The 14,627-nt window shown below is 39.4% G+C and overlaps 1 protein-coding gene across 1 annotated transcript in view; it reads right to left on the bottom strand.

Annotated features, from left to right (window-relative positions):
• The window catches only part of SPEF2 (sperm flagellar 2), a 165,936-nt gene that overhangs the window by 88,361 nt on the left and 62,948 nt on the right, over positions 1-14,627 (bottom strand). Inside the window, 5 exon segments of the mRNA XM_032415247.1 lie at positions 5,566-5,822; positions 7,157-7,260; positions 10,449-10,510; positions 11,860-11,935; positions 13,631-13,785. Of these exon segments, the coding sequence (XP_032271138.1) occupies positions 5,566-5,822; positions 7,157-7,260; positions 10,449-10,510; positions 11,860-11,935; positions 13,631-13,785 (654 nt within the window).

Genomic DNA, 14,627 nt, shown 5'->3' with positions numbered 1-14,627 from the left:
TTTCCAACATCATCCAGTCCCTACACCCTTTCTCCCAAATTTACTTGCATTATCTTGACTTTTTATTTTCTAGCAAACCTGAGTTGCATGGTTGAACACTCCAGCTTCTCTCCCTCATCTAACAACTTCGATTTGTGTCCTTGAGCTACACCAGCCTTAGCTGATACTTGTCTCTCTTTCCAAGTCTACACTTGAACAGGTAGGCATCCTTGAAGGAAAACACAATTTCATGACTTGTAACCTCACTAATTCCTTGGCTCAAAAATCAGCTGAGTAGATAGATAGATGATAGATAGATAGATAGACAGATAGATAGATAGATGATAAAGAATCTGAGATAAGCTTCTTGAGAGTTATCTTCACTCAAGCTCCCATTCATGCCTCAGTCCACCCCAGACCATCCTTCATGGCCCCCTACTCCATTGAAATAGCTCTCATTCCATTCACCAAAAACATCAAGGCCAATGGACATCCTTATCTTACTTGATTTCTCTGTTGTATTTAAAGGTAAAATTCAGCACACAATTCTTAAATACTTTTACACATATTATCTTATTTTCACAACATAACTTGAAAAGCAAGATTATGATTCTGTAATGGGCCCCAAATTGCACAGGTCATAAATGACAAAGCAGGGATTTGATTCCAGTAATCTGACTCCAGGTTCTGGACTTCTTTTTAATGCTTGAACTGTTTGTTGAACTATACCCACCGAAAAGAATGCATACATGAATATTTAGCTCAATGACCTCATAAACTGAAGACAGCGCCCAGATCAATGAACAAACATTATCAGCCTTGGAAGCCTCTCCCGTTTCTTCTCAGTTACTGTTAGTCACAGAAGCTACCCTTATAGAGCCTGCACTCAAAGCCTCTCTATGCCTCTCTCCACACTATGAACACTGCTGCTCCCTCTCAGGCTGGCGGATGAACTGCAGCACTGGCTAAAAACCCAGGCAGCCATCTAGTCTCCCATTCTGACACAGCCTTATGCTCCTACACTGCCTGTTCCCTCTCCTTAGGTCTCCCTGGTCTCTTGCCTATTGGGTTTGAGTCTGGCGCCTTTCTCTCTGCCCAGCCTTGGCTGGCCCGATGTTCAGCCTTTGAGCCCACTGGGCTTTGGCTGTAAGCTGCTTCCTTGTGATGCTGTTCTTCAGGCTTCTCCACAGACTCAAGCATTGCAGGCAGCTTGCTGCACCTGACCCTAGAGACTGGGCTCTCACACCCCAACCTGGGCCTCAGGACCCCAGCCCCTACTGGTCTGGGATGGGAATAGTACAACTTGATTTTGAAAATCTGTCCTTTCTTGGCTTATGAGACACTGCTTTCCCTGGCTTTCTTCCTCTCTCTAGCTGCTGCTTCTAAACACTTCTTCCTTTGCTCTCCCCAGTAAATTCTGATGTTTTCTGAGGGTCATCCTGGATATTTTTTTAAAGCACATTTTTATTCCTAGGCGATACCTCTCACCTTCAAATCCTTAACTTTAGGACATGCTTCCTTCCTGACATCTATCCCCATTTAGAGAACTGTTCTCTCAACATCTTAGCTTAAAAGTCCACAGGCACTTCAAATTTGACATTTCCCTACAGGATCTCTGCGTGTTTCTTTCCATATTCTCTAAGTAAATGGTATCATCATTCAAAAACTGTGTAGGTCAGAAACTTGCATTCATCCTTTTCTCCCTGTGCTCCATCTCCCATCCTCACTGATCACTGAGTTCTGTGATTTGCCCTGTAAATACCACTTGAAGCTGACCATTCTCACCTTGCCTCTCCCAGCTGTCATAATGCTTCTGTTGTTTTTTAGAGGATAATAGTTTTCTCATTGGTTTTATTGCTTCCAACCTCACTCCCCTTCCAATGCATCCTCCATCCTGAGCCAGAATGACCATTATAAAATGCATATCTAATTGCATTAAATCTCAGCTTTAATATCATTCAGTGATTTCATATGGCTTCAGGAAGATGTTCAAACACCTTAGCTTGGGGCAAGACTCCAGCTGGCCCATGCCTACTCTCCAGGCTCACTTCTGCCCCTCCTCCATACCTTGCTGCCTCTCAGCCCTACTAGGTCCTTGATATTCTCTAGATGGACCATGCTCACCTGCCAAGGTTTGTGATGTGTTTCTCTCTACCTCTCTTCCTTCTTGGCCTGGTTAACCTCTTCCCATGCTGGGCACACCTAACTGTATTATAATAATAGCACACAACTAACTATATTATAATAATCAGCTTACTTTTGCTTCTTACACTACAACTTGTAGATAGGGATTTGCCTTTCATTTGTGTATTATCAGTTCCTGGCAAATTATAAATCTTAGATAAATGTTTACTAGTGGCACCATTTTAGCTCCCTTCACTCTAGACCAGTGCTATCCAATAGAACTTTCTGAGATGATGGCAACATTCTACACCAGGGCTGTATGATACGGTAGCTACTAGCCACATGTGAACATAAAATGTGGCCTGTGTGACCGAGGAGCTGAATTTTTAGTTTATTAATTTTAATTAGTTTAAAAAGCATGTGTGGCTGGTGGCTGCCATGTTGGACACACAATTCTATACTGCAACCTCTCGGTTCCTTAGCTACAATTTCCACTAAATTCTTTGAAGAGAGAATCCATTTTTTCTTTATTGCTCTATATGCAGTGCATAGCACAATGTCTGGCACACTGCAAGCATGCTATAAATAACAAATGAATATATGAACGAACAAAATATTATAGAAGGGTAGAGTCTTATCTAAAATAGTTTAAATAGGGTCTTGCTTAACATGAGGAGAGTAAATTGGCAAAATGATATTTCAAAGGCCATTCAACCTAATATTCTAAGAAAGATTGAGCTGGACTTCTTGAAAAATTGTTGCCAATTGATTTCCTCCTGTTTCTGAAACATACAACAGTAAGCTTCCTCCGGAGCCCGGAGTGGGTAGGCAAACCTTCTGAGGCCCTTGTAGGGTTATAATCAGCTTCCAGGAACCCTCTTCTCCACAGGTCTCTGTGTGCCCTTTGTAACAGCTTGACATATCCATTTTCAAGTCAGATTGATCTTGAGTTCGGGGTCCGGTTCTATCACCAGTGGGCCATGGGTTGGCAGTGTTCTCAGCCAATTCTCAGCTATGTCCTGAACAGGATGGGCAAGTTGGCTAGAGAAGCAGAATCATCACTGCAGTCAGCATGGCTCCTACTCCCTTGTATGGCTAGAAGTAAGTTCTCTCTTTTAAGATCTGGTAGACAGCATCCAGTTTACACTACTGGGCTCACCAGCTAAAGTAGTATCTAATGGTTTTGTCATTTCATTTAAGTAAACAGTAGACCTCAAAATTACACAAACTCAAAATAAGGATGAGTGTGACTTTGGACAAGTCAGGTGTTCATGCTTTGAATTCCCATCTATAAATAAAAGCACTGAAATAGATGATTCCCTAGGTCTCTCCTAGCTCTGAATTCATTGTATTAGTAACAATAGCAGTAATAAAAGAATGATAAGGATTACCATTTGTTAAAGACTGATTTTTTAAAAAGGTAAAATCAAAACTCTCAAACAAAGGCAAAATGGCATTATTTAACTCTCCAGTTAATGAGGGACTAGTGAAATGTTATAAACAGTTCAAATGAGAACCTGAGTAACAGTCATATCTACAGTCAGGAATGCTAGACTAGATGTTAATAGTTGAAAAACTGGTCATTCTGTATAGAGCAATCTAATACTTGAAATCTCTTCAAAAGTTTAGAAATTAATATATATTGATTGAGTAAAAATTCATCTGCTTGTCTATGCACAAGAATCATTTGAATTGCCATTAGTTTCTTACAATTTACTGTTATAGTAAAGGTCAAAGCCAATGAAAGGCACAGACTTCTATAGATGCAGATAGTCCAAAGTGTCAAAAAGACTATACTCAACATTCTACTGAAAGGATATCTAATAATCTCTTGTTCATTTCAAAGTCTTCCATAATTCTTCCTGATGTATTTGCTATCCTGTGCCAGATTCTATCCTAAGTGTTTTACATTAATCTCATTTAATATCTGTGATATTGTGATATAATAAGAAATACATACTTGGTCTTTTTCTCTGGCTCCTGACAAAGAGCTTATAATTTCCTGAGTGACAGGTGTGAGGAGCATTTTTTCTTATTCATAATAAGCCCCTTTCACCTTATCTGAGTTAATGCTAGTGGGATGACTCTTGGAAGATGAGACCTGGTTGCCAGAGGAACCAACCATGTGATTAGATGGCTGGAACTTTCAGCCTTGACCCCAGACTTCTTGGGAGGGGTGAGGGGCTGAGGGCTGAGTTAATCACCAGTGGCCAATGATTTAATCAATCATGCTTTTTAGAACCTCCATAAAAGCTCTAAACCAAGGGCTTTAGAGAACTTCTGGGATGGTGAACACAGCCATATGCCAGGAGGGTAGTGTAACCCAAACTCTATGGGGACCAAAGCTCCTAAGCTTGAGACTCTTCCAGACCTAGCACTGTATTTTTCTTCATCTGGCTGTTCATTTAAATCCTTTAGGATATCCTTTATAATACACCAGTAATAGTAAGTGTTCTTTCTATGAGTTCTATGAGACATTATAGAAAATTCAAACCTGAGGAAGGGTCATGGAAACCCCCAATTTGTAGCCAAGTCAGACAGAAATGTGGGTAATGTAGGAATCTACTACTTGAAACTGGCATCTAAAGTTGGGGGCAGTCTTGTGGGGCTGAGCCCTTAACCTATGGAGTCTGCCTTAACTCCCAGTAGTTAGTGCCAGAACTGAATTAAATTGTAGAACACCCAGTTGGTCTCTCCCAAGAACTGGAGAATTGGGTGGGGTAGGAAACACACACATTTGCTCTCAGAAGTGTTATGAGTAAAGAAAGTTCTACTTTAATACCTATAACAATACAATTATAGATTGTGAAACTCAGGTTTAGAATAACAAAGTATCTTTTCCAAGGTCAAATACCTCATAACTTGGAAAGACAAGGTTCAAGAAAATGTGCTTTTCTCATAAGTATTTAATTTGAGGAATAAAGTAATACTTTCGTTTCAATGGCAAAAAGTAATTAAATAAACCATGAGTGTTGGAAGGACTATTCAACTCCACCACGTGAGGACTTCAGTCAACTGATACTTGTTCCTCTGACTTCACACACAATCTCAGGGAAGGATGTTACCAGATCCTTGCTTGCAGAAGAGATGTGATTTATGACCTTCATTATGGTGACCCACCACAATGTACTAGACAGCCCCAAGAAGCTCCTCCATGCATGCAAATCTCAAAAAGGGTGCCCCTGTGCCAGGGGAGCTGCCAAGTTGAGGGAAGGGTTCAGTGAGATGCATGCAGTCAGCATAGAATTCTCTGCTAGTTCTCTGCAGTGCTGAACACCAACAGTTAAAGCAAGAGGCAAATGTGCTCTGCTAGATAATTCTTCGGAAATCTGAAATGGATTCCTTATTACCACTTCTAATTGTAAATGGGAGTATTCACTGATTCAGTCAAAGAAGGAATGAACAAAGAGCTTTGAATTATAAAAAAGAATATCAAAACAAAGGGAAAAGTGTCCAGCTTACTCATTGTGTCATTCATGCGATCCAGCGAGGAATTATCTGAAATATCTAATAACATGACAAAATCAAATGCAGAAGGCAGAGGAGGCACTTCTTTGGAGGTTGTAGGATCAATAGCCAACGTGGATATTTGTGCTCTCTTTCCCTCCAGTTCTAGAACCTCTCTGCTGCAGCCTGTGAGAGCTTCCTCCAAAAGCTTTGCTTGGTTTAACGTCATTGGAAAACCATCCAAGACCCATCCTTGATCCACAGGTATCTCACTAAGTTGAAAATGGACACACCATGAACATTTTGATAGATACAAGTCCTTTGGAAGTAACAATACAATGAAAATTGCCTTTACCTTTCCTTTAACTCCACAGTAAGCTCCTTCCACACAAATGTTATTACTCTACAGCTAAAATTAGGCCTATTAATGTACCACAATCACTCCTTTGCTTAAAATCTTTCTGTAGGTCCCTGCTGCCCTCCAAATCTATTCCAGAGGCCATAACATGGTATTTAAAACTAACTGGCCACAACTTACTTCCCTATAATGTCTTGTCTTTCCCAGTCTCGAACTATTTACTTCAAACAAACTGATCTCCTCACTGTTAGGTGAGTATGTGTTGCATTTTCTAGCCTGTGTTCATAGGCAGTTCCTCCTTTGAACCATTTCTCATCTACACATCGTGGGATAACATACCTCACAGGGCGGTTATAAGGATAAACTGAAATGATTCATTTTAAAAACCCAGCACCGAGCTTAGCACACAGTAGATACTCACATTGCCAACCTGGAGAGTTCCTCTTATTCCCCCCAATCCAGCCTGGAGCCATAACTGCCTAATCTGAACTCCTCTGGTTCTCATTCACTTCGCTATAAAATTAATAATTATTGTATTTCTTGAATGAGAAAAATTCAAATGAGTCTTCCTTATCTCAAATAGATTATAAGTTGCTGGAGCGTTAGAAGCATTTCTTGGGGTTTTGCTTTCAGGGCAGCATCCTCCATAGAGAATAAGAGCTCCAAAATTATTATTTGAAGTCTTTAAATTGAAAAACAATATGAAAAGGGAAGAAACTTCAACTCGGCTCTTCTAAATCCCTAATTGTGTAAAATTGAGATTCTGATTTTTGGATTAAAAGTTATGACTTCATTTCTTTCTGTTAGAACTCATATTAAACAATAGAATCTCCTTCTCGCCTGTGTAACCTCTCCTTTCTCATTGCCTTCCTATCCAGCACTGACCAGCCTTTGGATTCCTCCTCCTGAAACATAAAACAAGGAAGGGCACTGGCCTGTGACCACACAGTTAGGGTCTCTCTGCTCTATAACGTGTCCCTTGGCTTTTCCAAGAATCTAACTTTTCCCTGAATTCCCCGCAGGGAATAGAACCTGACCTGTATTCACATCTGCATGAGTGAAGTCAAGGCTGGTAAAGTGGGGGAAGTGAAATATATGAATGTATATCACAAAACATATCTTCATCTTGCTGTATGTTTTCTTATGTAGACAAGTAGTATTTATTAGATGTTAAAAAAACATTTCTATATAATTCTTTATATACTTCTATCTGATAAAGAATATATTAGTAGATTAAAAAATACATACTTAATAGCATTTACCAAGATGTTAACTAGCAACATGTCAGAAATGCTCTTTCCTTTCTTCAGCAACTTTTCTGATTTTGCACCAAGCCGAGCACGCACAGTCAGCTGTGAAAATAAACAATGAATGGTAGAGTGCAGCTGATTTAAAAATCAGAATCTGATACTTGGGGGGAAAAAATTAAATGGGCATGTTCTCTGGTGAAGACACTGATCATCTGGCGCAATTCTGGAGGCAGCCAAGCATTTAGGGGAAATGTGTATGCAGATTTTGAGGCTCCTCTGTTGTGGCTCTCTCCTTTCCAAGATCTTCCTCTCAATTTTCAGCTGCTCTGACATCCCCAACCTTCATTTCCTAATACTTTCAATCGAAGCTGTTGAAGATTTCTGATTGAGTTCTAGTCACTCTCATGCTGCGCAGACATGATGTGTCTCTGGGATAACCTGTACGAGCATGGCTCTTGCCCAGGTAAGTTCCCTTCACTCAATGATCCAATTTCATACAATTTCTGCTGGTTGGTGCTGCTTGTCTGTCTGCTGCTTTGTTTTTTACGGTCTGCTTTTGGCCTTCAAATAATTCGCTTTTCTATCTTGTCCAGCATTTATGTTATCTGAAGAAGGACTAGTCCAAGAAAGCTGCTCTATCAACAGGAAATTCCCTAGAGTTTATTCTTAAATCAGCCACCAGTGAGTATTTTGTAAGTTAAATGATATTAGATCTCTACTCGAAACCCTGTAATGTTTCCTTGTTTACTTTAAATGTCCTAATCATGCCTATAGGACTGACCTGATCTTTCTCCCTTCCTGCTCATCTCTCTAACCTCATGCCTTACTATTATCCCACCTTGCTGGCCAGGCATCTTCCTGCCTCATGGCTGCCATCCAGCTATTCTTACTGCCTGAAATGATGCCCCAGATGTACTTGGCAGGTTCTCTCAATCTTCTTTCAATCTGGTTAAACCTCTCTTTCTCAAGGAGGCCTACTCCATTTAATACAGTAACCTTCCCTCTTTCCCCACCTCCTTGGCCTTAGCCTGTGCTTCTTACCCCTTACTCCACTCTACATTTTCTTTCCTCCTGGTTCATTACCATCTAATGGGTCATATAATTCATTTACTGTGTTTATGGTTTGTTATCTGTCTCTCTATATTAGAGTGTAAATTCCTTAAGGTCCAGCAATCTTGTCATTTCTATTCACTGATATATTCCAAATAATTACAACAGTGCACACACACGCAAAAAAAGTGTGCCCTTGAAGTGAATATGGAATTTGGAGGATTTGTAACTCAATAAAGACAAATATAAAAATACACTTAGTCTTTCTGTTAATTTATATTTCAAATACATGGAGTAAAAATTATAAATTCCCCTTTATCACCATCTCTAAGCCCATTTCCCTCCCCATTGGCTATCATATTTATAGTTTGGTATATATCCTTCCAAAATATTTTCTGTCTTTAAGTAGTTTTGAAATCTAAAATATTTGAAATTTAAAATTATTTTCTAAGGGCACCTGCGTGGCTCAGTCAGTTAAGCATCCGACTCTTGATTTCAGCTCAGGTCATGATCTCAGGGTCGTAAGATTAAGCCCCGAGTTCAGGTCTCTGCTGGGCATGGAGCCTGCTTAAGATTCCCTCTCTCCCAACAGGAATGTTCTTACACTGTTGGTGGGAATGCAAACTGGTGCAGCCACTAGGAAAACAGTACGGAGGTTCCTCAAAAAGTTAAAAATAGAACTACCCTATGACCCAGCAATTACACTACTAGGTATTTATCCAAAGGATACAAACATAGTGATTCAAAGGGGTACATGCACTCCAATGTTAAGAGCAGCAATGTCCACAATAGCCAAGATATGGAAAGAACCCAGATGTCCATCAACAGATGAATGGATAAAGAAGATGTGGTATATAGAGGGTATTATGCTAAGCGAAATAAGTCAGCAAGAGAAAGACAAATACCACATGATTTCACTCATATGTGAAATTAAAGAAACAAAACAGATCAACATAGGGGAAAGGAAGGAAAAATAAAATAAGATGAGAACAGAGAGGGAGGCAAACCATAAAAGACTCTTAACTATAGGAAACAAACTGAGGGTTGCTGGAGGGGATTGGGTGGGGGGATGGGGTAACTGGATAATGGGCATTAAGGAGAGCACTTGATGGGACACCTGGGTGGCTCGGTTGGTTAAGCATCTGCCTTAGGCTCAGGTCATGATCCCAGGGTCCTGGGATCGAGTCCTGCATCAGGCTCCCTGCTCAGCGGGGAGCCTGCTTCTCCCTCTGCCTGCCACTCCCCCTCCTTATGTGCTCTCTCTCTCTCTCTCTGACAAATAAATAAATAAAATCTTTTTTTTTTTTTTTAAATGAGGGCACTTGAAGTAATAAGCACTGGGTGCTGTATGCACCTGATGAATCACTAAATTCTACCTCTGAAACTAATAATACAGTATATGTTAATTAAATTGAATTTAAATAAAAAATTTTTAAAAAAGATGTTAGTAGAAAAAAAAATTCTCCTTCTCCTTCTCCCTCTGCCCCTGTCCCCCATAAAAAATAAAAATTAAAAAAAAATAAAATTTTTCCCAAGGCAAAATGCATAATAAAAGTAATTAAATGTAATAAAAATAAAGCAAATAAAATCTCACTTGATTAATCTGGACATTCTATTTGATGACAAAAAGATATCTCCATATACAGAAAAGCAATACTATATGAAGAAATGTTAGCTTCCATTAGAAGTAATAGTCAGTGAAATATAAATATTTCTTTCAGGGGTTACTACAAAATTCTGTAGAGTCACCACTAAGTCTAAGGAGAAATTCTGGAAAAAAAATTATTTAAAGGTAAAGAGAGTAGGAAAGGAAATAAAAGTAATAAATTAAGTGGTAAAGAAAAATACATAAATATAAACTTGACATAAGACTAAAATTTTAAAAAAGCATGTATATACCTTCTTACCTGGCAAAACTGAATAGCAATTTCCACCACTTTAGAGATAAAGAATTTAAAGAAAATTAAGTAACTTAGATTTAGCTAATATTTTACCATCATATTTACTTTAAGTAGGCTCCAAGCCCAGCGTGGAGCCCAACGTGGGGCTTGAACTCATGACCCTGAGATCAAGACTTGGACATTTAACCGACTGAGCCACCCAGGTGCCCCAACATCACATTTACTTTAAAACAAAGAGAGGCACATTGCTATTTCATTCCATTTGAAGACATATCAAGAAACTATGAATCATGACCTATTTCAACATACTAGTAGCCAAAATTAGGTTATAGTACTTACTTCAGAGAAACTATCACTTGATTTGACTTCTTCAACGTTTATAGTTTTATTTGTATCGGTACCTATTAACAGAAAAAGTGGTAAGAACAAACTCCAGTATTTACCACTAAAACCATATTAATATTTGATCACCTATGGCTTTGGACAGATGGGTTATTGGGTCCAGCCATGCCTGAGATGCTCAGAGGAAGGATCACCACAGCACGGCTTCACCTTTCTTCCACCACATTAAAATCCAGCCATTATGTGGCTTGGCGTTTTCTACTTCCTTCATTCCATTATGGCTCACCGATAATAGTATCATTAGAAGTACTTCAATACAGTTTAGGTTTTCTTTTCAGAAAACTAGCCAAGTTTCTCAAGAAAATTTGTTGAAATGTTAATTCATTAATTTTTATTTTCCTAAATTATCAAGTTATAGGTAATAAACATGTGTAAAAGTAGAAAATTCTAGAAATCAGAAGGGTTGTTAGTTAAAATCTCCAGAAAAAAGCAAGTTTTCAGAGTCCATTTATAATTAACTGGACTTCTGTAATAAAATATGTCATACAATACTTAAAATAGTTTAGAAGTCAATTAAAATTATCTTGTATGAAACACATAACAAAAATAAGGGACAGATTATGCTCTTTTAAAAGATGGAAAACTCAGCTGCTCTAGGAGACCTGCACACTCACCACACTGTTCAGGGGTGATGGTGATAATGACGTTGGCACGGGGGGATCTGAACTTTATGCTAGAATATGAGGAAACTATTAAATACGGCAAGCCTTCACTAGCATAGCTAGAAAAGACATTTAAGATTTAACATTGTTTTCCTTCACTGTTTCTAAAAAGCATCTGAAAGACTAGAACCCAGATCCCAAGTGAGATAACTTTTCATTAGGTTTGGAGGATTTGGTTCTATTTATGTGCCTTGCTCAAGGCTGGGAATAAACTTAACTTTATCTAGGGAACCACTCTTCAGGTGGATGCAAGAGACCAGACCCTGCAGCCTCCCTCAACACAGTGAACAGCACAGCAGCATGCGGGGAGCCCCAACAGTACCACTCACCCACATCTGCACAGGCAAGAAGAAACAATAAAATACCGTCTCCCTGCAAAGCCAGGAAGAGGGAGGATTTCTCCTGACTGTTACCATAAGCACAACAAAACTGAGCAACTACTTGAAGGAGTATAGAAAGATTCCTTCTTAACATTCATCTCTTATCCCTAGCTGTAGACAAAGGTTAGGGACTTCTGTGTTTATCTTGCTCTCTCTGTTAAATGGCCAGGTAGACAACTATGTAAAACTCCCCCTTCTTTCCCTGAAAGCAAGTTTGTGCTCACATACACCTGCACTAACTATTTATCTGTCTGCCTATCTAATGTAATGTAAATAATGGGTGATTTGTTTTGACATCTCACTTACTAAGTATAGTTTTATCTTCTGTTTCTGGCAATGCTTCCTCTGAAGCTGGATAAGGTGAAGATACATTCCGCAGATCCTTTGGGGAGAAAACACACACACACACACACACACACACACACACACACAGGAATTGTAACATTGTTATATTTCAATAATATTTAACATTTTATTCTACAAGTAAGGTTTACACTATCTTATCAATAACATTGGTATTAAGAAGAACTGAATGATTTCTGAAAACAAGTAAAATTTGATGACTATTCTTACAGAAATAGTAACCTATTGTGTACTCTGTCTTTCAAATGACCTTTAATTCTACGTAAAATACAGCAACTGCTATTTTTAAAATACAGTGAAACCTGAGAAAGAGGTAGATTTTATGGAAAACCATTTTAGAAAGAACAATCCTGGAGCTGTCAGTCATAGCCATAAGGGAATAAAGAAAAAACATGTACATGATCTATCATCCAATTGATTGAAATACAGAATAAGAGGCAGTCCACACTTCTCCCAGTTATTCTTTTTTTTTAAGATTTTATTTACTTATTGGACAAGCAGAGAGAGAGAAAGAGAGAGCCCACACAAGTAGGGGGAACAGCAGAGGGAGAGGGAGAGGGAGAAGCAGACTCTCCACTGAACAGGGAGCCCCATGTGGGGCTCGATCCCAGGACCCTGGGATCATGACCTGAGCCGAAGGAAGATGCTTAACCAACTGAGCGACTGAGTCACCCAGGCGCCCCTTCTCCCAGTTATTTTCATAATTTGTAGTTAAGTGGTATTTATCTTGCAGCCCATGCAAATGATCTGGATTAGATTCTCTGCTAATTTATTCAATTGCAGAGACAACATAAAGCAGGAGAAAGAATGCTGGATTTAGAATCTGGGTTTCCACTCAAAACACTCATCAACAAGCCTTCTGACCCCAAGCAAACCAATTCATACTTAGGACCTCTACTGTCTCCGTTTTAAAATGAGGGTGCTGGACCGCATTATGATTCTCAAGGTGGGGCCACATTTTCATATTTTCTGCCTTAGGATCTTCATGCAATAATGTAGCAAGATGCAATATTGATGGGAATGTGACACAGGTAAACCACAAGGAAGACCTCTCCCTTCTCCACCACCCCTCTCCTCACAGATCACATTCAGCCATCCAACTGTTTTTTTATATGGTCCCTGGGCATCCCTCTGCGGAATAGCACTGTGAGCCAGGGGACCAAGCTTGGCATCCCCCTCTGCCCCTTCTCTGCTCTGCTCCAGCATCTGCCTCAGCCACTGCCCAAAGCCGGCACTGATCTTTAACTATGCAATGGATACTCTGCCATTGGCCACTGCCAGGGTCTCAGTGACGAAATATCACTCCAGGAGCTAATGACTTGGTGAAGTCCCCCCTCCAACACTCATACCCCACCCTCCTCCAATCCCTTGCAATTCAGCCCCTTCACCCCCTTACCAGTCCTACCAGCCTGTGGCTCTTTCTTTAGGAGACTGTCTCCAGCTGATGGTAACTGGGCACGAAGTGGGCCAACCATCCTGGATGACCCACCAGGCAAACTAGGGGATGGCAGGGAGGAATTTTCTTTCTCGTTATTATAAATACACACATAGTAACCTTGATTTTGCCTCTTGGTCCACAAAATCTAAAATATTTTCTCTCTGGGCCTTTACAGAAAACGTTGCTAACCTCTGGTCTAGAAGATCTCTTAGATTCTATCCAGCTTCAAATCTCTAGACTATGAGGAGCAGAAAAGAAAACTAAAGTCACACTTGCCTGGATTTCTTTGCTCTTCTCTTGCAGAACTGGTGGAGTCTTTTCTTCAGCTTCTTTCTCAATTTGTAGAGCCTCACTGATTTTTTCATTGTCATGAAATGCTTTGATAGCTTCTTGGACAAGAGTGTCAATAGAAAGTATCTGAATAGGAAAGTCTAAAGTGCAAAAGACAATTTTATTAATATCTTTTCATTTAGGAAATTGACATAATTATCCTTCTGTGCTGGCTTCATCCAATAACACTGTCTCTAGGGCCTCCTACAACTGTCTTTTGGATCAAGCCACTTATTTTTTTTTATTGTGATAAAATTCACATAACATAAATCTAACCATTTTAACCATTGTAAATGATACACCACAGTGGTATTTACGTCATTCATGTTGTCCAACCATCAGCACTATCTTGTTCCAAAAAATTTTCATCACCAAAAGAGAAAACCCTGTACCCATTAAGCATTCACTCCTTATCTCTCTATCCCTGTCCCTATAACCACTAAGTTGTCTTCTGTTTCTATGGATTTGCCTATTCTGGACATTTCATATAAATGGAATCATACAATATGTGGCCTTTCATGTCTCATTTCTTTCATTCAGCATTGTGTTTTCAAGGTTCATCCGTGTTGCAGCTCATATCAGTACCTCACTCCTTTTTTATGGCTGAGTAATATTTCATTATATAGATTAATACCATTTTTATTATCCATTCATCAGATGACAGGCATTTAGATTTTGTCCCCACATTTTGGCTACTATTAATAGTGCTGCTATGAATATTCCTGCACAAGATTTCTTTTGAACACCTGTTTTCACTCCTTTGAGGGTATATATCCCCTAATGGAATTGTTGGGGCCATCTTTGTTTAATTTACTGAGGAACCACCAAACTGCTTTCCATAGTGGTGACACCATTTTACATTCCCACCAGCAACATATGTATGAGGGTTCCAACCAACACTTCCTCACCAACACTTGTTATTTTCCTTTTTTTTATTTACACC

This window comes from Phoca vitulina, unplaced genomic scaffold (assembly GCF_004348235.1).
Source record: "Phoca vitulina isolate PV1807 unplaced genomic scaffold, GSC_HSeal_1.0 scaffold17, whole genome shotgun sequence".
Lineage (NCBI taxonomy): Eukaryota > Metazoa > Chordata > Mammalia > Carnivora > Phocidae > Phoca > Phoca vitulina.
The sequence above is the reverse complement of the archived record's forward strand: the minus strand, read 5'-3'. Positions and strand labels throughout refer to the sequence as shown.